Source organism: Hevea brasiliensis, chromosome 16 (assembly GCF_030052815.1).
Source record: "Hevea brasiliensis isolate MT/VB/25A 57/8 chromosome 16, ASM3005281v1, whole genome shotgun sequence".
Lineage (NCBI taxonomy): Eukaryota > Viridiplantae > Streptophyta > Magnoliopsida > Malpighiales > Euphorbiaceae > Hevea > Hevea brasiliensis.
This window is the reverse complement of record NC_079508.1, coordinates 46,558,551-46,581,611: the sequence shown is the minus strand read 5'-3', so window position 1 is coordinate 46,581,611 and position 23,061 is coordinate 46,558,551. Positions and strand designations below refer to the sequence as shown.

At 34.5% G+C, this 23,061-nt stretch overlaps 1 protein-coding gene across 1 annotated transcript; it reads left to right on the top strand.

Annotated features, from left to right (window-relative positions):
• The first annotated feature begins 530 nt into the window (after positions 1-530).
• On the top strand, positions 531-4,801 carry LOC110657666 (disease resistance protein Roq1-like). Its single transcript, XM_021814973.2, has 5 exons — positions 531-778; positions 932-1,054; positions 2,248-3,343; positions 3,678-3,739; positions 4,306-4,801. Exons 1-5 carry the CDS (start codon positions 531-533, stop codon positions 4,799-4,801), a joined length of 2,025 nt encoding a protein of 674 aa, XP_021670665.2.
• The last annotated feature ends 18,260 nt before the right edge of the window (positions 4,802-23,061 follow it).

The window sequence follows — 23,061 nt, the reverse complement described above, 5'->3', positions numbered from 1 at the left end:
ATTCCTCTCCATATCACACAGCCAATCTCATAGTGCAAAATATATATAATTAAAAATTAGACAAATGACCAAAATTGAGGCCAGCTAACATTGCCTAAATGTCATCTTCATGGCCCTTAATTTAAATAATTAATACATTTTCTATATGTAGTACCGTGGCACAGTTGATGCGAAAAATTATTGCTGTCACAATAATAAGTGAGAACAATCCATTTTTCAAAGGAATGACTTTTTTGTTAAAGAAAATAATAATAAAATAAAAATTCCACAATAATAATAGAGCATAATGCACTGTAAGTATATGCATCTACATTGTCTTATATTTTAAACACTTGTTCCAGAATAACAGAGCATAAGGACAACGTCTTATTTAAAACACTTGTTTCATCTTCACTGTCATATTATTATTGTTTTTGAAACCCTTAACCTCACTAACAACTACTCAAGGGACTCGATGAAAGAACCATTTATTCGGAATTGGAGAACCTGCTTGCTACCATCTCGTAACCCGTTCTATTATTTAAGCTCTGATGGCTTCCATGAGGATCCAAACAGCTTATGCTTCTGCTTCATCTTCATTTTCTTCACCTTCTTCATGCCTTCAAAGGAAATATGATGTCTTCCTAAGTTTTAGAGGAGAAGACACCCGCAGAAGCTTCACAGACCATCTGTATGCTGCTTTAAAGCAGAAAGGAATAATTGCCTTTAGGGATGACCCAAGCCTTGAGAGAGGGAAAGAAATTGCTCCAGAACTTTTGAAAGCAATTGAAGAGTCAAGGTTTTCAATTGTTATTTTCTCAAGAAATTATGCTTCATCAAGCTAGTTTTTGGATGAACTTGTCAAGATTCTTGAGTGCATGAACACTAATGTACAAATAATTTTCCCAGTGTTCTATAATGTTGATCCTTCTGATGTACGGAAATAAACAAGGAATTTTGAGAAAGCTTTTGCTAAGCATGAGGAAGATTTTGGGCTGAATGCAGAGAAGGTCAAACAGTTGAGAACTGCTCTAACAAAGGTGGCCAATCTATCTGGATGGGATTCGCATAACAGGTATTATTATATGTATAAAGTTAGCAAAACGATAAAAGAGACCAGTCTATATTTAAAGTAAGTAAATGGATTAATGCAGAAAACATCCAAATCTTTGCTAAAATAAGTAACAGGTATTATTGTAGTGAATCTTTTCAATTTTGTTAATTATATGCTCACTAGGTTTATACCTGCACACTATTGATATATTATTTAATTTAATAAAAATATGATTATACAGTTTTATTTATCCACACACACATGTACATGTATATGTGTTAAATATTTTAAAAATAGCTTGTAAGAAAATTGTGAAAATATTACGAAAATAAATATAAAGAAGAATAAGTATAAATTAAAAATGAATATAAAGAATAAATAATAAGATGTAAAAAAAAGTATATAAATAAATTCTTAAAAGATGAAGATTATCTTAATGATTCTTCCAACACATTGGTTATTAAAATATTATTTGGTAGGTTTGAAAAAAAAAATTTAATTGGAAATTGTATCTTCTTGCATTAAAAGGTGATTAATTTTATTTTATTTTTATGTGTGATATAGTTTATATAATTTATAATTATGATTTTTAATTTTTCTAATATTAATCAAATTGTAACTATTTTCATAAATTTTTTATTATAAAGAATTAATTACATGATATAATTATAATAGAAAATAAAAACGTTGGTTTGATTTATATATTTTATAATTACAATGCTTAATTTTTCTATTATTAATTAAATTGTAACTATTGTTATATTTTCTTTTTTATTAAATGCCTTATAAGACTATTAGTATTACGTGTCATTACATGTCATTGATGTCGTAAAATTGTGAGGAAAACAGGGGCAAAACGACAAATAGAAAAAAAAAATTAATAGAGCCCCATTTGCCACATTTTTGTGAAGTTCATTTTGAGAAAGTTTTATTAGATTTATAAAGATATAGATTGTTCCAAATCTATGTCAATTGTAGCCAAATATTACATTAGATAATGTAGCTTTAGGTTTTTCTTTGCTGTATTTGTTCAACAAAAGGGGAAATAGAACTTGCATAATGTTTGCTTTGTCAATTTGACCACAATTTACTTTCACTGATAAAACAATAAAACTCAATCAGTTATTCCTCTTTTTATTATTGAGCACACTTTCAGTTTATTGTTCTATTGAATTTATCATTCATGGCTTTCATTTTCATTATGTGTTGTGCAGGAATGAAACAGAGTTTATCCAAGATATTGTTGAAGATATATTTGCTAGATTGAATCATGGGTTCTCAGCTTCAACTAAGAATCTTATTGGAATAGATTATCATCTGGAGAAACTAAATTTGTTCTTAGCTATGAGGTCTGACGATGTTCGCATTGTAGGCATCCGTGGGATGGGTAGGATTGGAAAGACAACTCTTGCTAGAGTAATTTTTGATAGGATATCTAATCAATTTGAATCTAGCAGCTTTCTTGCCAATTTTAGGGAGGTTTCTGAAAGAAATGGTCTAGTTGTTCTACAAAATCAGCTTCTTTGTGAAATCATGAAGGAAGAGAATATTAAAATATGGGATATTTACAAAGGAAGCAATATGATAAGGAATAGACTTTGTCGCAAAAGGGTTCTTATTGTTCTTGATGATGTGGATAAACCAGACCAATTAGAATCTTTAGTTGGAAAACGTTATTGGTTTGGCTCAGGAAGTATAATCATAATTACTACTAGAGATGTACATTTGCTTGTTCAGTTTCATGTAGATGAAGTGTACAACATGAAGGAATTAAATCACGACGACGCTTTTAAACTATTTAGTTTGAAAGCGTTTAAGAGTGACCATCCTGTGGAAGGTTTTGTAGAGCTGTCCAAAGAGGTTGTGAGATATACTCAAGGACTTCCATTGGCCCTTGAAGTTCTTGGTAGCTTTTTGTATGGTAGAAGTGTGGATGAATGGATAAGTGCATTGGGAAGACTAAAGCAAGATCCTGAAAATGTAATTTTGGATAGACTTGAAATAAGTTTCCATGGGCTAAAACCAACAGAAAAGAAGATATTTCTAGATGTTGCATGTTTTTTCAAAGGGATGGATAAAGATTATGTAGTGAATTTGCTTGACAGTTTTGGTTTTTATGGAGCTATTGGAATTCGTGTTCTCATTGATAAATCTCTAGTAACTATTGTTGACAATAATAGATTGTGGATGCATGATTTGTTGCAAGAAATGGGTCAAAAGATCGTTTGGAAAGAATCACCTGACAAGCCCGGGAAGCGTAGCAGGTTATGGGTTGATGAGGATGTCTATCATGTGCTAACTGAAAATCTAGTAAGTGGATTTTGATGACATATTTAAGTGCACCATTTAACATAATTAACCAATATGTTTTTGTGATTCTTGTAAGCTGCTCTTCATGTTGTGTGCCTAGCTCATCCTTAGCTTTTGTTTGTCGCGGAACAGAAGCAATTGAAATGATGACTTTCAGCTTATCTAAACAAAAAAAGGTGAAATTAAGTGCCAAATCCTTCTTAAAGATGGGCAAGCTAAGACTCCTCAAAATCTCAAATGTGCAACTTCCCCGAGGACTTCCTTTCTAATGAGATAAGACTTCTTGAATGGCATGGATACCCTTTGAGATCTCTACCATTATGCTTCAAAGCAGAAAAACTTGTGGAACTGGACATGTCTTATAGCTGTATCAAAGAACTGTGGAATGGAACCAGAGTAAGAAAATCTAGTCCTTGTGTTTGTCTTTCCCTTCTATCTTTATCGAGTGATGAAAAATTACTGATAACATTGTATTTTCATCTTTGAATAAAGTGAAAATCTAACAATTTTTTTTTCTTATGTGTTCAACAGACTTTAGATATGTTAAAATTTGTCAATCTCAGCCATTCACAAGACCTAATAAGAACCCCTGATCTCACTAGGGTCCCAAACCTTGAGAAGCTATTTCTTGAAGCTTGTACAAGTTTAGTGGAAGTTCACCCATCAATTTGGCTTCTCAAACGGCTCATCATCTTAAATTTGAAAGATTGCAGATGCCTTAAGGCGCTTCCAGTCAGCATTTAAATGCAATCTTTACAATTTCTTAGTCTCTCTGGCTGCTTTAAATTGAAGAAGTTCCCAGAAATTAAAGGAAATATGGAACACTTATCAAAGCTGTACTTAGATGGGACCGCTATTGAAGAACTACCATTGTCAATTGAACATCTCACTGGCCTTCTCATGTTGAATTTGGAAAATTGCAAATAACTTACTGGTCTTCCAAGCACCATTTGTCATTTCAGTTCTCTTAAAACCCTCACTCTTTCTGGCTGCTCAAAACTTGATAAGTTGCCAGAGAAGTTTGAAAATGTGGAATGCTTGGAGGAACTTGATATCAGTGGGACTGCAATGAGGCAAATACCATCTTCCATTCTACTCTTGAAAAACCTCAGGACATTGTATTTTCGGGGATGTGGAGTCCAACCACCTAAGCCATGGTTTTCTCTTCTTAGCTATTTGTTGCTTCCAAGAAAAAGTGCAGATTCCTTGTCTTTGTTGTTGCCTCCTTTGTCAAGTTTGCGAACCTTGACATCGCTAAAGCTAAGCAGTTGCAATTTGATAGAAGGAGCAGTTCCAAGTGATATTGGTTGCTTATTGTCATTAAAGATATTGGATTTAAGCGACAATGAATTTGTTAGTCTACCTTTGAGCATCAGTCAACTTTCAAGTCTTGAAGAACTTTTCTTGGTTGCTTGCAGAAGGCTTCAATCACTACCAGAACTCCCAGCAAATGTATAATTTGTAGAGGCAGATCATTGTATTGAATTGGAAAATTTCCCAAATCCTCTAAAGCTAGGCACTTCGGGGATTTCAAGATTCGAATTTTTCGACTGCCCTAGATTGGATGATTATCACAATTACAGTAGCTAGGCATGGACGCGGCTAAAAAGATGTCATAAGGTCTTTCTCTCTCCCCTAGCTCCCTCCCTCCTCGCTTCTCTCCTCTCTCTCTCTCTCTCTCTCTCTCTCTCTCTCATATTAAGTATTAAGTATCTTAGCATTTATGGTACAGGGTACCTATAATATCAGTGTTTGTCTTCTTGGAAGTGAAATTCCAGAATGTTTCAAAAATTAGAGCGCGGGATCTTCAGTAAGTGTAGATCTACTCCCACACTCCAATGATATTAATCCGATGGGATTTGCTGTGTGCACTATTTTTAGACTTCAACGTCTCAATTATCCAGATAAATATAGAAGATCTGATTATCATGGGCCAGAAAGTTTTATAAGAGTTGATTTCTTTTTTAATGATGCGTTCCGCATCAGTATCAAGCGTCCTATTCGCAGTAGGTCAGTAAAAAGTAGTGCCCAAATTGGGTCAGATCACCTTTGGTTAATGTATGCAAGCGAATGGATTGAAAGGGATTCAAGCAATGAAGTTGATCGCATTACAGTTTCATTTAGAGGCGAGCCAGCATCTGATATGGACTTGGAAATTAGAAAGTGTGCAGTCGGCCTTGTATATGACTTCTATGACTTAGATGACTTCAACGGAGCAGAGCCTGGTGGAAGTAGAAGCTCAACGGAAGAACCACAACCTAAAAGATTCAAAAAGATTTAAACTTTGTGTTTTCTTTTAAGTGGGCAGAAGCTTTACTAAAGAACCTGAAACCTTGTGGTAAAGTGATAAATAAAATAATGTCAAGTCTCACAATTGAATGCCATTGCAAACAGAAGAAAACTCTTTAGAATGTAAACTTTGTTTATTTTGCGCATGTCATGGCATTCCAGCAAATTGTTTAGACTTTGATATGTTTGAAGAAATAGTTTCAACACAACATTAGATGTATATTTAGCAAGGAAAAGAAGGGATACCCAAAAAAAAAAAAAAAAAACCTTTTACATTTTAAATTTTTGTAATTTTATCTTATATTATAAAAATTATCAATTAAACCCTAAATTTTTTAACCCTTACTAATTTTACTTAGCCGTTAAGAGAGCTATTATTTCACTAACAGAGATGGCATGTAAGCTCTATATAAGAATGCAACTTTAATAATATGCATTTCTACTAAAAAATACATACTTTCAGTCTCTTCAAATATTATGATCTCATATTTTTATTTTATCTGTCAACAATAAAGAATTGTTTAAGTGTAACTTATTAAATATATATTAATACAAGTTACTTATATTGAATTAAATTTAAATTTTTCCTTTCATTCAAATATATGTCTTCCTCCCCTATATTAACTGTATTTAAGAGTATTTAGTTTGAAAGCATTTAAGAGTGAACATCCTATGGAAGGTTTTGTAGAGATGTCCCATGAAGTTGTGAGATATGCTCAAGGACTTCATTGGCCCTCAAAGTTCTCGGCAGCTTCTTGTATGGTAGAAGTGTAGATGAATGGATAAGTGCATTGGGAAGACTAAAAGAATATTTTGAAAAGGCAATTTTGGATAGACGTGAAGTAAGTTTCCTTGGACTAGAACCAACAGAAAAGAAGATATTTTGTTCTCATAGATAAAGCTCTAGTAACTATTATTGACAATAATCGACTATGGATGCATGATTTGTTGCAAGAAATGGATCAAAAGATTGTTTGGAAAGAATCACCTGATGAGCCAGGAAAGCACAGCAGGTTATGGGTTGATGAGGATGTCTATCATGTGTTTGACTGAAAATTTAGTGAGTGGGTTTTGATGACATATTTAAGTACACCATTTAACATAATTAAGGAATATGTTTATGTGATTCTTGTGAGCTGCTCATCCTCAGGTTTTAATTTTCAGGGGACAGAAGCAGTTGAACTGATGACTTTCAACTTATTCAAACAAAAAGAGGTAAAGTTGAGTGCTAAAGCCTTCTCAAAGATAGGCAAACTAAGATTCCTGAAAATCTTGAATGTGCAACTTTCCCAAGGCTTAGAATACCATTCTAATGAGATAAGAATTTTTAAATGGCATGGGTATCCTTTGGAATCTCTGCCATTATGCTTCAAACCGGAAAAACTTATTGAACTACAAATGCCTTTTAGCTACATCAAACAACTGTGGAATGGAACCATAGTAAGATAATCGCGTGATGAAAAATTACTAATAATTTTGTTTTTTCATCCTGGAATATGGTGAAAATCTAACTTTTTTTCTCTTGTTTTCAACAGGCTCTGTATGGGTTAAAATTTGTCAATCTTAGCCATTCACAGGCCCTAATACGTGTATCCACAAGTATACGGGTCATATCAAGTAATAAAGTGATAAGTCAAGTGTTGTTCCCATGAGGATTTGCCGTTTAAGTACCAAACTATGAATGAAGTGATTATTTGGGCTAATGATTGATGAATAAATGGTAAATGTAAATGAGCAAAGTAAATTAATAAATCTAATTGGAATGGGTAAAGAGCAAGCAAATAAATTCTAAATCTAGATGCAATTGAACTAAATTAATAATGGGTAATTTAAATCAAAGTCTAATTATGATAAAAATGATTTCAGAGTTGAGGGTTTATGCATAAGTTAATTGGGATTTGTCTTGAGTATTCCAATTTTAAGGGAAAATAGAGTTTGAAGGTGATTAATTCTAAATTTCTTTGATATCTTTTTCAAGTAAACCAAAGTGTATTTTAAAGTAACCAAACCTGCTTTTGTATGATATTTGATTACTTTAAAATCCATTAAGTTTTGTAACCAATCATTAATTCTTCTTAAAAGCCTAGTTTATTTCTAAATCTAGGTAATTTTAAGTTCCAATCCTTGATTATCTATCAATGATCTTCACCTTTTGGTCCTTCAATCAAAGATTAACACAATACCTAATGGGTACCAACATTAGGCAAGTAAATCAGGCACACAAGGAAAGAATTAAAACTCATATTTATATAAAATATGGAAATAATCAGTCTAAATCTATAAATTAATCTAAAACATATTTCCCAACTCTGAAATCCAGAGAGTTTACTCACTCATGTTGGTATTTACAAGAGAAATTGATGGAAAAGTAAAGAAAAACATGATGAGGACTAAAAATAGAAGAACCCAGGTAGAAGAACCCAAAACTCCAATTTCTGGAGCTTCCAGAGATGGTTGCAGTAGCTCCTCTTCCTCAGAATTGATGGCGTCCTCCTCCTTCTCTATATTTGTGATTTTTTTTTCTTTTGTTTCTTATTGTTTCCTCTTGTGGCAAAAACTTGAAAATGATGGTTTTATATGGTCCCAAAAGTTGCCCTAAAAATAGATAAGAGCCAAGGAGTGGATAGAAAATGAGGTATAGAAATATCCAAGTCAGCAAAGTTATTCACGTTCTGGATAGTCTGCTTAGGGTACTGCTTACCCTAAGCAACTTTTTCAACAATTTTCGACCTCTGCATGCATTGTCTGCTTAAGGTTATGCAGACCCTTAGTAAATCTCGACCGGTTTGGAATAAAATGAGTTTTACTACTCATGCTTGACTTCCAGCTTGACCTATGTTGCACCTTAGGCACTGCTGCTTACCCTAAGTAGGATCTCAAGCAGGATCCTAAGCAAATCTCGACAGGTTTTTGGATGAAAGCTTGAATGTATTGGATTTATGCTGTGCTTGACTTGCAGCTTGCCCTAGGCTTAAGGCTAAGCAATTTGGCATACCTTGAGCAACATCATAAGCAAACTCTCAAGCAAATTTCGGCCAACTTGATCTTCCAATGCTTGATTTTTTTAACTTTCATTTATGCTTAAGAGGCTCCAAATTTCTTCAAATCACTTCATAATGCACTTATTGACCCTCAATTTGCCACAAAAACCTATTAAAATGACAAAATTACATCAAATATAAAGTAACTAAAGTTAACAAATAAGCCAAAATAAAGCTAAAAACATAAAATATACTAAAATATAAGGGTAAAATTGATGCAAAACTACCCTAAAATGCCTATATGAAATTAGTGTAACAAATTTCCCCAAACTCAAACCTTTACTTATCCTTAAGCAAATTAAAAGCAATTAATGCAATTAGGGTACCTTCCCTTAAATTCATTAAAGTTTCTTATCCAAGCTCTCAAGCTTACCTTTAGCCACCAACAAACCATGTACCCTCTTTCAAGGTACAAAGAATTAAATCCTTATCGAAGTTATCACCACTTAGGCTTGGGTCAATTATCCATATCATTAAGCCTAAACCAATCAATCACAAAGAATAATCATGCCTAAATAGACTATAGAGCAATCCATAAGCTAAAGTGTCTCAAATAATGATGGAAGTAAATGAATGGATGAATGATATCCCAATCCCATAAGCAATTCTCCTGTTCCAATCTCCACTAATGTAGCAAAACACCATCAAAAGATCAAAAGGACTTTCAAGGGTTGTAATGGGGCTAAGGGGGTAATAATGTGGCTAACAAGAAAAGGATAAGGGTAACAAAACATGAGAATAATCAGATTATTGAAAGATCAAGACACACAACTTTTTTTCTCTTTTTTTTTTGAATCAAATGGGAGAAGGAACTTTACAACTATTTACCAATGCTAGCATAAAATTTTGAAGCTTTTGAAGGGACTACATAAATGACATTAACTTTGAATTACTATTGCCCCTTTTAATTCACCCCTAAACTCATTTCTTTGTGTACTTGGGTAGTGAATTACTTTACATACCATAATTGAATTTGCTAGCCTTTTTACTTTAGTCACTTCTCCCAACTAATTATTATATATATATTTTTTCTCTTTCTTCTTTTATATATATATATATATATATATATATATATATATATATATATAGTGTATCTATGTCTTAAAGAATTATTCTCATGAAGGGTGGGTAAGTGTTTAGGTTTATAGCTAGATATTAATGTGGGTTCGAAAGAAATGAAAGGGATAAATATAGGCTCAAATTGGTTCCAAAGGAAAATTTTAAAGTGAGGTTGGCTAAGGCTAAAATATGGATTTAAAATTCAAAGAATGCCTAGATAATTTCTTTCTCAAGTGCATGCTATGATTTCACCTTGAAAGGTTTAGAAGGATTGTTCTAGGATTGGTGAGACATCAATTAGCTACTTCTTACCCTAGAGTTTTCTCTAAGCACTCAAACTCCATGCAATTGATTGGGTGGCTTTTGGCTAGGAAGATATAAACTAAGGCAAGAATCTAATAACCTTGCACCTATCCAGAACTTTCAATCCATTAAACCCTTCTAAAAGTAAGCTTAATTGCTCTTAAGCAATTCTTAATCCTCTAAAGACAAGGTGAAAATTTATTTTTATGATATGCATGATCCTAGAATGAATGCATAGATCAAATTAAATCTAAGTGTAATTTGTATAAAAACTATATTCAAGTGTATGTGTATGAGTATAGACATATGTGTGGTATAAGTGTATGGATTAACTATATATGAATGAATAAAATGCAATAAATGAATAAATGAAAATTTTAAAAATTTTGCAAAAATTTTGCCCTCACCCCCAAACTCAAATGAGACATTGTCCTCAATGTCTAAAATGAATGCAAAGATGGGCAAAATTATGTGAGCTAATCAATTAGTGAAATATATACAATTGTGAATTAAATCAATATATGCTTAAGAATTCCAAAATTAAGCTCAAAATGATATTAACAATGAAGTTTTAGAGAGAAAAATGTGAGAAAGTATCCCAAATGTGTGAATTTATAATGCTTAAGAAAGTGCTTAAGATATTGCTTAACCTGTTGCTTTGGGTTAAGCAAGGTTTGCATAAGGTTAAGCAAGATTGTAAGTATTAGCAACATGCTAAAAATATAGAGAACTGCAAGTGAGTCAGTACCTCATGATGAAATTAAACATATTTGGTTGAAGGTAAACTGTGTCACTCATCAATATCAACAAAATTAGAACTGAATAAAACATAAAGTGCAAAGATAATGTGCAAAAAGATGAAAAGGTGGAATGAAATAAGAGCATTAATAAAATAACTATATTCACAACTACAAAAGCATATTAGATAGTAAAGTAAGATAAAATAAGCCAAAGGAAATGTGTAAAGTGCAAGCATAACCATAAAATAAAATAAACCACAATTGTTACCAAAGTTTAAAATTTAATAAACAAATTACAAAAGTAAACCCAAGACATAAATTAACATAAAAATAAAAACTAAGTCTGGAACAAAGCCTAAGCTACTGTTAAACTAAAGAAACTGCTGCTACTGCTACTGTTGAGGGGTTTACTGGTGGCACAGGGGTTGCTGCATCAGGGTCGGCTTCAAGTTCTGCAGGTGCTTCATGGTGATCTGAAGCTTTAGAGGTAGTCTCCAAGTTTTCTATGAGGTCTTTATTTGCTGGAGCATATCTTAGCCCCAATGATATAACTTGTTGAAAGATTGGGCCAGTTTGTTGTAGAGCTCCAACATTTGAATTTCCTGCTGCTTTTGTTTCTTTTTAAGAGATCAAAATCTCTTTTTAAGCCTTTTTTCTAGCTTCTTCTACTGTTTGACCTGCTGCTGACCCAGAACATCAATTTTAACTTCTAACCCCTTCAAGGTTTCAAGAATTTTTGTGGTTTCAATTGGAGGAACAGATGGTTGGGCAGTGGAGCTGGCTTCTTTGGATTCTAAGGATCTTAAAAGGGATAGAATATCTGATGGGAACTGCTGTTCAGTAGCTGCTTGAGGTGCCTGCACAGGTTCTGCTGGTGTATAAGCCCTTGGTGCTGTAGAACCACTAGCATTACTATGCTGCTGTAACAACACATAAGTGTGCCCTTTCTTCTCACAAAGATCCATGTGAAGCAATATTGTGCTATCTAAAGATGACTCACCAGAAATTGGCACAAGCTTATATGAACTAGCATCAAAGCCAAATGAATTGGCTATGGCAGTTATATAACCTCCAAAAACTATGTTACCTGTGGTGTGCCTTGTGACAGTTTGGTGCCAATGAGTAGCTAATAAGTAGGCTGTGCTAACTGGTTTTCTCTTCTTCATACACCACAAGAAAAATAAGTCTCTAGCACCCACAATGCTATTACTTTGCCCTTTGCCTAAGACAATATAAGAGATAAATCTATAAAGATATTTCAACATAGGATCCACAATCCTGGTTGCCTTTCCTGTCCTCTGCCTATAATAACTTCCATAAGGAGCAATTTCCTTCCAGAACTTAACAGGATCATAGATGGTTTGTTGCCACTCAATGCTCTTATATCCAACATCCTGAAAACCAAAGATTGCACTCATAGAGCCCATATCTAACTCTTTATCTATACTAGCACATCTAAAGCAAAATACATCTCTATGGCCAGGGACATTAGGTTTGAAATTCAACCTTAGGGAACTCAAAAACTCCAAAGTCAATTCTTTATACACTGGTTCCCTAATCCTAGCAAACTCAGTCCAATTAACAGCATCTAAATAAGCAAACACAGAATCATATATACCCAATTCTTTTAAAATTGCTCATCCATATATTTATTTGCTGAAATGGGCTTGGAGGCTAAATACTCATGCATTTTTCATATCTATGTCTTTAAAAGCCCAAGGTAATGGAGAAGTTACCTCCTCTATGTCATCAATAGGTCCCAAAGGTGCTGCTGAAGCACTGGCAGGCTGAGAAGATGTCAAGGGTGATTGAAATATAGGGATTGGAGCAACTGGTGAGGAAATTGATGATGCTGACCTTGTTCTCTTATTGACTGGTTCTGAGGAAATCCTAGGTGAAGATTCCAAGTCCATAAGAATAGGGGATGACCCTTTTCTTTTCACAACAGAGACTTTCTTGGTTCTACTCGTAGCCATTTTGGTTTTGGTTTTAGGTTTGGCTCGAGTTGGCGTAGGCTGAGTCATTGGTTCTTGAACTTGGGTTTCGATAGTGGGTGCTTCAATAGGGGTTTCGATGGCAGGGTCAAGGATGGGGGTTTCTATGGCAGATTCTTATTGTGGTGTGAGAGGTGTGGGCGGAATGAGGGAAGGTGTTTGGTCTTGGGATAGTGGTAGTGAATGTGGTGGTGGTGACTGTGGTGGTGGTGGTGGGCTGGGGTTAGCGCTAGTATAAGGCAAAGATGGGTTTGCCATTTTGATTTGGCAAAAGCTTTGGATTTTCAGGGTTTGTGGGTAGACCAAACCTTAGTTCTCACCATTAAATAGGAAGAAATAATCCCTTTAACTTTCCAAGAAGTGCTTGAAGGTATGGTGGAGAGTGTGGTAGTGTGCTTTGGTTTTTTGGGAGAGACAATGGGATAAAAGTGGCAGAAACTTAGGAATTTAAAATATAGGGCAAACAATTGGTGGCTTGGGGTAATGCTTGAGGTAAGCACAAAATTGCTTAAGGTTAAGCATGATTTGCATAGGGTACAGCTTAGGGTAAGCAATATCATCAGCAAATTCTGTAGGTCTTGGGAAAAATTATGATTTCACTTACCAAAAACAGTTCAATTGCTATAGAATGCTATCATAGCCCTCAACAATTATCAAATACATGTAAACACCATAAAATTGAAGAATTTAAGCTTATCATCTCTCATAAACTTATCAAGCATAATACAAGCATGTGGGAATTGAGAGACAAATAGCTCAAATTAGGCAAAAATTGCTGATTACCCTTGCAAACTTAATGAAATGGACTTATTCCTAAGCTTATACTCAAAACACATTTTCAGCAGTATTTAAGACAAATTCCAAGCATTCAGAAATTTCAGAAAAGACATAGAAATTGACTTCTTAAGCAATATGAACAGTAGCATGAACAGTAGCATAAACAGTAACTTAAACAAAAAATGAAAATTCTAAAAACTATAGATACAAAAAAGGGTAAAACTCAACAAACACCATTTTTGCACTTCAATAAAGCTCACATCAGTCTTAAATATCAAAATCGATCCTCATTCAAGTTGCATTTCACAAAATTTACACAAAACACATAATTAAACATGTGCCATCAAGTAGATTTCAATATTAGTAATTTAGCACAAGTTTAAAAGTATTACTGTTCATAGGGACTAGATAAATGCTGGAATTTGCTTTATACTTGCTCCCTCTCAATTCTTCTCTTTTTGCTACAAGTCTCAATTTGCCCAACCTTCATGAATGACCTACAAAAGATAAACAAATATCACTTTTAAGTTTAATGAGGGAAGAAACTAAAATGAAATGAAATGGAAAATTAATAAACTATAAAAGGATACACTTGGGTTGCCTCCCAAGAAGTGCTTGTTTAAGGTCTTAAGCTTGACCTTTCACTCCAAATCACCTGAATATCCCCAGTTGGGGAACTAAGCCATGAAACCTCTACAACCTTTTGTGTGGGCTCTCTAACAATATAATGCTTTAATCTTTGCCCATTAACTTTGAAAGTACCTGAGGTTTCGTTCTCTATCTCCACAGCTCCATATGAATATACCTTTGTAATGGTGTAAGGCGCTGACCATCTTGACTTCAATTTTCTTAGAAATAACCTTAACCTAGAATTATATAAGAGAACTACATCTCCTTCTTGAAATTCTTTTCTCCTAATATGCTTATCATGCCATCTCTTAGTTCTTTCCTTGTAAAGCTTGGCATTTTCATAAGCATCCAGTCTAAGTTCTTCAAGTTCATTTAATTGCAACATTCTCTTTTCTCCTACATTCTTTAAGTCAAAATTCAGTGTCCTCATAGCCCAATATGCTCTATGCTCTATGTAACACCCCTATTTGTATAGCCTAGTATATTTCACTATTTCGGTGACCGATGTCAGTCCGGATAATTAAGAGGATTAGAACCACACTTAAGACAACTAGATAAGCCCTGAACACAAATAATTAGTAATTGTCAATTAGTTAAGTATAAATAAGAAAAATAGAACATAAGAAGTTAAATGAGCCGAGAGTCACAGCGATGGGTGACCTTCTCGGGAAGGACTGCGAAGTCGATTTAAACTAAAATTTCGAACCGTAAAATGCGACGCTGCAGTCCTTAGGACTATTGCGAACACAGTAGAAAGGAGAAAATCATGAAAAAGAATTGTTAATCCGGTCAAATAATTAGGTCAGGGATCCAGAAGAAATATTAAATTATTTGCAAACTGGATTGAACCGGCGAGGAGCAATTTGGTCAATTGACCCTGAGAGCTGACTCCTGATCTAACTGTTAAATAAAATCGGAGAAAAGAAAATTTCAAAATCGAGAATTAAATTAAAGAACTAATGGAAAATTAAATTAAAAAAAAAAGAAAAAGGAAAAGTGAAAAGTGGTGACATCATGCATGACGCAATAAACACTATAAGTAAAAAAATAAATTTTGGATAATTATTGGTCTTTCATAAGGATTAAAAAACATAAAAGAAAGAAAAAAAAAATGAAAAAAAAAAGTTCATCTTCTTCTCCTTTAACCGTGACCTCTCTCTCTCCTCCCTTCCTCAACAAAAATCCTCCATTGAAGCTCATTTGTGAGCTTGAAAATAACAAAATCCCACCATAGAAAAGTTGTCTACCACAGATAAAACTTGTTTTGGCAACTAGAAGAGGAGATTGAAAAAGAAAGAAAGAAGAAAAGAAGAGGTTGAAGAGGAAAAATTTTTTGCATTCAAGGTTAGTAGTTAAACTTGGAATTTATAGTTTAATTATTGTAATTATAGCTTAATGAACTTAGAAATAAGCTTAAAATGAGATGAAAATAAGTGTTAGAGGCCTAGGTATGGATTTTGGCCAGCTAGGGTTTTGATGTGTGTATGCATGAATTTGATTGAATTAAAAGTGTAGGTAAGCTTGTATAAGTGTGGAAATGATGTTGGTATGCTTTGAATTAATTAAATGTAACAAATATGTGAATTAGGGTTTAAACCTAGGGTTTAGGAAGGCAAAAATTGGAGAATTGGTCAAATAGTGTGTTTGACCTAGTTTGAGCTGAAAAATGGTCATTTGTGACCAATTGAGGTATGTTGGAAGTGTTAGAATTAGGTTTAGATTTGAATTGGATGTGGGCAGTATGCAGACAGCATGACCAAGGACCCTTTTAGGGATCAAAACTGAAAATTTGCCAACCCAATTGGTCTACCAATTGGGAATGCAACTAGACACAAAATGACACATTTTTCATCGAGGAATCATACTCAAAAAGTGACAAAACCTAGTGAACAAATTGACCAAATCCCGATTAGGCAAACTGACCTATACTAAAAATGACCAAATGAACAGTGTTTGTTCATTTGGCCATAACATGGGTTAGGCAGGTATAAATGACCTAAAATTTTACCAGTAGAAAGATGAGATATAGACCTATAACTTTCATGAAGAACACAAATCCAAATTATGCCCTTAAATAAGTCATTTAGCCACTCAAAATTGGTGACCTAAACCGCTGTAACCAGCTTTTGGTGCCTGAAAATTCAGGTAAGTCCAATCCGGCAGCCATGTTCAAATGGCTATAACTTGAGCTACAAAACTCCAAATGGAGTGATTCAAAAAGGGAAATAAATTTAAGACAATAAGGAACAATTTCTATGAAGAAACCTTAGCCAAATTCTAACAGCACCATGACCAATGGAGCAGTACAAAATAAGACACCAAAACTGAAAATTTGCAATTTTGTCTAAAAGACTTAAAATTTGAGAAAATAACCAAAACCAACAAATTAGGTAACTAAAATGTGGTATGTGGGTGAAATTGGAATTCCCATACCTATTAAGCATTAGAAAGTCAACAAATTGACTTGAATAGTGTCATGAATAGTAACCCTGAAATACAAATCTTGTAGAACATTAAGTTTAGCATATTAAAGCTAGGTAAAAGTGAATTTGAATTTATTTTTGGATTTATGATAAGTTATGATACTGAAACACTATGAAATTGTGTATTTCAGTGGAAAAGAATACCAAAAAAGAACTCGAGGGATCAAGTCAAGGCCAAGAGGCGACTCGTATAAGGTTTGTGCACAACATAGAATTTCTGTAAATTTTTTTCTGCACATTGTTTTGAATGAAATGAAATATTGAATTGTGACATCATTGTATTAAAATATTTATTATGCTTTTGTTTCAAATTGTTGAAAGTTTATTTGTATATATTTGAAATGGCATTAAATGTTTAGTAAATTGTTAAGATAGTTTTGAAACCACAGTGTCATGACCATATATTTGAATACCTCACTAGCATGACTAGTGGAGGAAATTAGTTTCGAATTTTGATTCCTTCTCTGGTTGAAGTGTTGAGGTGTGTGCCAGTAGAAGAAGAAAAAGAATGGGTTCCCATATATTTGAGCTAGCTAGCCTTGTGTTGTGACTTCTCATAAGCCTCTGGCTATTGAGATTAATATGTTTCGAATGGCATGATATAACTGTGAGTTTTTATGAAAATTGTTTTGAGACTTTTGAAATGAAATTGTTTGAATTAAAATCTTTTAAATCATGTTTTGTATTTATATCTCATGTTCATCTTGATTTTTGAATAAGTATGATTTAAATTCCGCATAAAGATTATTTTAGTATGTTGTGCATCACTGAGTCCTAGTACTCAGCGATGGCTGTTATTGCTGTCGCAAATATAGAGACTAGAGGAGCAGCAGAGTGAGCTGCTGAGGATTGTGGAGTGACCTACCCTGAAGTTTTATCGGGTATATTTTATACCTTGATTGTAAAAATTATTTGATGTATGTAATGTATGTAAATGTATGAACATGTAAAATTGGTTATGAGCAGTTGTATAAAGTTGTATAAAGCTTATATTAAATTTTAGTTTGGATTTTTCCTAATGTAAATTTTTGTAATGATGTATATAAATTATTTTATCTTTAACGAAATATGAATGAAATTGATTAATAGTATTTTGATGATTGTTGAATTTTATAAATTGAGAAATGATGTTGAAATTGGTTGGGATGGTTGAGGAATTGATGAAGTTGTTGAGATAATTCTTTGGAAGTGCTTTTTACAGGTATTTGAAGAACTGTTTTCTCAAAATACAGACGACACTATGCTGAAATTTTTATAAAATTTGCGAAAAAATAAAATGGGACAAAAATCTAAACTAGTTTTCAAACTCTAAATAAATGTTTTAATACTTATTAGAAAATGCTCACCACTTATAAAAGTAAGAAAATTGTTTTAAAATCCCTTGTAGGGTACTTAATGAGTTATCGGTAGGTGAAGTTCGGTAGTTCATTAGGTATTCTATGGGATCATATCGTGCCTTACAGAGGGGTAAGGTGTGACATGTTTTAGTGGTATCAGAGTAAATTTTTGAAGTATGTTTTAACTTGTGAATTTGTGTCTTTTCTTTGCTAAGTACAACTGCTCAATGTCTTTATTTGTTACATACAGTGCATTACATCATAAATATGAACTAACGGATGGAAATCTCCTTGTGTTATTTGTTCAGGAGATATCCTACTCCAGACTGTTATGGAAGAAGAGGATTGCTCAGTTGAGCAATCTGTTGAAGCTGAGGCACAAGGGGAAGCCCCAGCTCTACAGAATGTTAGTGGGTCAGTGGCACTAGCCCCACAAATGCCGCAGTTTTCTGCACAGTTCGCACAGCAAATGGCGGCAATGTTTCAACAAATGGCTGAGGGTACTCAAGCTCCACCCCAAACTACTGTGGTACAACCTCAAGCTCTAGTCAGACAGTATGACAAACTGTTGAAGTATGGGGCTACGGAATTCAAGGGTACAATAAACCCTTTAAAGGTAGAGCAATGGCTGGAAAGAATGGACAGAGTGTTTAGGAATCTGCACTGCCCAGATGAGTTGACATTTGAATACTCTATGTCACTACTGCAAGGAGATGCATATGATTGGTGGAAGACCATCCCCCACAGCTTGGCTGAACCACCAGTACTGACCTGGGATGATTTCATCAGAGAATTTAGACAGAAATATGTCCCAAATGCATATATGGATCAGAAACTACAAGAATTTCTAAGTCTAAAGCAAGGCAACAGAATAGTGGCAGAATATGAGAGGGAGTTCTCCCGCTTAAGCCACTATGCTGGGAGTCTCCTTTCTACCAGCAAGGAAAGGTGCAAGAGATTTGAGACGGGTTTGAAGCCCAGCCTACGGATGCAAGTAGTAGGATTCAGACACAGTAATTTCTCAGAGCTCATTTCTCAAGCACTTGAGTTGGAAAGAATTGAATCAGAAGCGACTCCAGTAAAAGAAAAATCAGAGAAAGCTGAGAAATCAGAGAAAGACAAGGGGGAAAAGTCAGTAGAGCTAAGTCCTAGTGGTACTTTTGGGAAGAGGAAGAAATTTGGTAGACCTAGCAGAGGTCGAGGTGGAAGGTTTGGAAGAGGTAGATTCTTTGGACAGAGACCCCCTAGGTCTGGTCAGCAGTCGAGCAGGAGTTGACATCCTCCCCGCCCTTGTGAGACTTGTGGCAAGATTCATAGGGGAGAATGCTATTGGGTAACAGGAGCCTGTTTTAACTGTGGAGGCAAGGGTCATATTGTAAAAGACTGCACTAGTGCTCCTAGATATGGTCCAGCTCCTACTACTGCAGAAGGATCTATTTAGAGTCCTACTCCCAGAGGTTCACAACTAGTTAGCAGAGGATGAGGCAGAGGTAGAGGCAATGCTTCAGGCAGTCAAGGTACTGTTGGTCAGTCAGCACAAGGAAGTACTTCAGCCATGGTTTATACAATGAGACAGCGAGAAGAGGCTGAAACTTCTGATGTTGTAGCTGGTATATTTTCTATCTCTGATCAAGAAGTATTTGTGTTGTTTAATACGGGTTCAACCCACTCATATGTTAGTGCTAGCATAGTCAGTTCACTTGCTGTTCCGTGTGTCAAAATGGATTTTGAAGTGCTAGTAACTAGTCCATTAGGATAAGAGGTTCGGGTCAACAGAATCTATAGAGACTGTCCTTTAGTGATCCAAGGACATGTTTTTCTATCAGATTTGATTGAAATGCCCTTTAGAGATTATGCTATTATCTTGAACATGGATTGGTTAGCCAGGCATCACGCCATGATTGACTGTAGACTAAAGACAGTCACTTTTGGTCTCCCTCTATACGGTGATATGGTAATACATGGGGAGAGCCATTTATTGCCATCAAACATCATTTCGGCTGCACTAGCCAGAAAGATGATCAGAAAGGGGTGTGAAGCATACTTGGCACATGTGATAGACACCCAAGTGGGGAGTCCAGCACTGAGGGACATCCCTACGGTATGTGACTTTTTGGATGTGTTTCCTGATGAATTGCCAAGATTACCTCCAGAAAGAGAGATGCAGTTTGAGATTGATGTTATGCCTGGTATGGACCCAATCTCCATAAAGACATATAGAATGGCACCTGCAGAATTGAAAGAGTTGAAAGTGCAATTGCAAGAGCTGCTTGACAAGAGCTTTATCCGCCCTAGTGTGTCACCTTAGGGAATGCCAGGTGTTGTTTGTAAAGAAGAAAGATGGCACTCTCCGCTTATGTATTGATTATCGGCAGTTGAATAAGGTGACAATAAAGAATAGATACCCATTGCCCCGCATTGATGACTTTTTTGATCAGTTGAGGGGTGCAGCTGTGTTCTCCAAAATTGATCTGAGATCAGGTTATTATCAGCTGAAAGTACAAGAGCAGAGTATCCCTTAAATTGCCTTCAGAACCCGCTATGGCCATTATGAGTTCTTGGTCATGCCATTCGGGTTAACTAATGTTCCGGCTGCTTTTATGGATCTGATGAACACTATCTTCAGACCATACCTCGATCAGCTTATTGTGGTATTCATAAATGATATATTGGTCTATTTGAGGAGTGTAGAAGAGCATGATAGACATCTATGGATTGTACTACAGACTTTGAGGGAGAAACAGCTATATGCCAAATTATCGAAGTATGAATTTTGGCTGAAAGATATCTTTCTTGGGGCATATAGTATCGGTAGAGGGCATTAAGGTAGATCCAAGTAAGATAGAAGCTGTCCTTAATTGGAGGCCACCTAGAAATATCACGGAGATTTGTAGTTTTCTGGGTTTAGCTGGATACTACAGTCGATTTGTGAAGGGATTCTCCATGTTGGCATCTCCATTAACCAAATTACTTTGAAAAGATGTGAAATTTCAGTGGACGGACAAATGCCAGTAGAGTTTTGATGAATTGAAGAAATATTTGACTGAAGCTCCAGTCCTGACTTTACCTACTCCAGGTAAAGAATATACAGTTTACAGTGATGCTTCTCACAATGGGTTAGGCTGTGTATTGATGCAAGATCGAAATGTCATTGCTTATGCATCACGCTAGCTGAAACCGCATGAGAGGAAATATCCAACACATGACTTGGAGCTTGCAGCTATAGTGTTTGCTCTTAAGATCTGGAGACATTATTTGTATGGGGAGAAGTGCTACATCTACACAGATCATAAGAGTTTGAAGTATCTAGGCACTTAGAAGGAGTTAAATTTGAGACAGAGTGTCACACCTTACCCCTCTATAAGGCATAACATGATCCCATAGAATACCTAATGAACTACAGAACTTCACCTACCGATAACTCATTAAGTACCCTACAAGGGATTTTAAAATAATTTTCTTATTTTTAACAAGTGGCGAGCATTTTCTAATAGGTATTTAAAACATTTAGTTAAAATTAAAACTAGTTAATATTTTTGGCCCATTTTATTTTTTCGCAAATTTTATAAAAATTTTGGCAGAGTTTCGTTTGTATTTTGAGAAAACAGTTCTTCAAATACCTGAAAAAAAGGCACTTCCAATAATTTTCTCAACCACTTCTTCAAATTCACAATCAATCTCAACCAATTTCTCAAGTTTCAAATTCAACAATCATCATTCTCAGTTTCCAAAAAATTCAATAATCAACAAGATACTGTCGATCAATTTCATTCATTAAAGATAAACAATTTATATATACATCATACTAAAAGTTTACATCAGAAAAATCTAAACTAAAATTTATTACAACTTTATACAAATTTTATACAAGCTGCTCAAGACCCATTTTTACATGTCCACACATTTATGTGTAATACATACATCAAAATGAATATTTACAGTCAGGGTATAAATTATACCCGATAACTTCAAGCAGGTAGCTCCCCTGTCCTCAGCAGCTCAATCTGCTGCTCCTCTAGTCTCTATATCTGCGACAGCAATAACAGCTATCGCTGAGTACTAGGACTCAGTGGTGCACAACATACTAAAATAATCTTTATGCAGAATTAAAATCACATTTATTCAAAAATTGGATTGAACATGAGAATTAAATACGAAATATGAATTATGAGATTTTAATCCCAAACAATTTCATTTCGAAGTATCAAAACACATTTCATAAAACCCACAATTAGATCATGCCATTCGAAACAAATATAATCTCAATAGCTAGAGGCTAAGGAGAAGTCACATCACAAGGCTAGTCAGCTCAAATATATGGATATCCATTCAAATCCTCTTCTACTGGCACACCTCAACACTTCTCCAGAGAAGGAATCAAAATTCGAAACTAATTACCCCCACTAGTCATGCTAGTGAGGTGTTCAAATATATGGTCATGACATTATGGTTTCAAAATTTGTCTTAACAATTTGCTAAACATTGTCATTTCAAATATACACAATTAACTTTCAACAATTTAAATCAAAGCATCATAAATAATGTCACAATTCACTATTTCAAATTATTCAAAACAATATGCAGAAAATAGTTTACAGAAATTATACGTTGTGCACAAACCTTAAACGAGTCGCCTCTTGGCCTTGACTCGATACCTCAGGTTCTTTCCTGGTGTTCTTTTCAACTGAAACACACAATTTTACAGTGTTTCAGTACCATATCTTAACATAAATTTAAAAATAAATTTAACTTCACTTTTACCTAGCTCTAATGTGTTAAACTCGACGTTCTTTAAATTTTTTGTTTCAGGGTTATTATTCACAACACTATTCAAGTCAAATTGTTGACTTTTTAAGGCTTAATAGGTATGAGAATTCCAACTTCACCCACATACCACATTTTGGTCACTAAATTTGTTGGTTTTGGTTGTTTACTCAAATTCTAAGTCTTTTAGTCAAATTTGATAAATTTTAGTTTTGATATCTAAGGTTGCACTATTCCTTTGGTCACCTTTTTGTTAGAATTTGACAAAACTTTCTTCATAGAAAATGTTTCCTTATGTCTT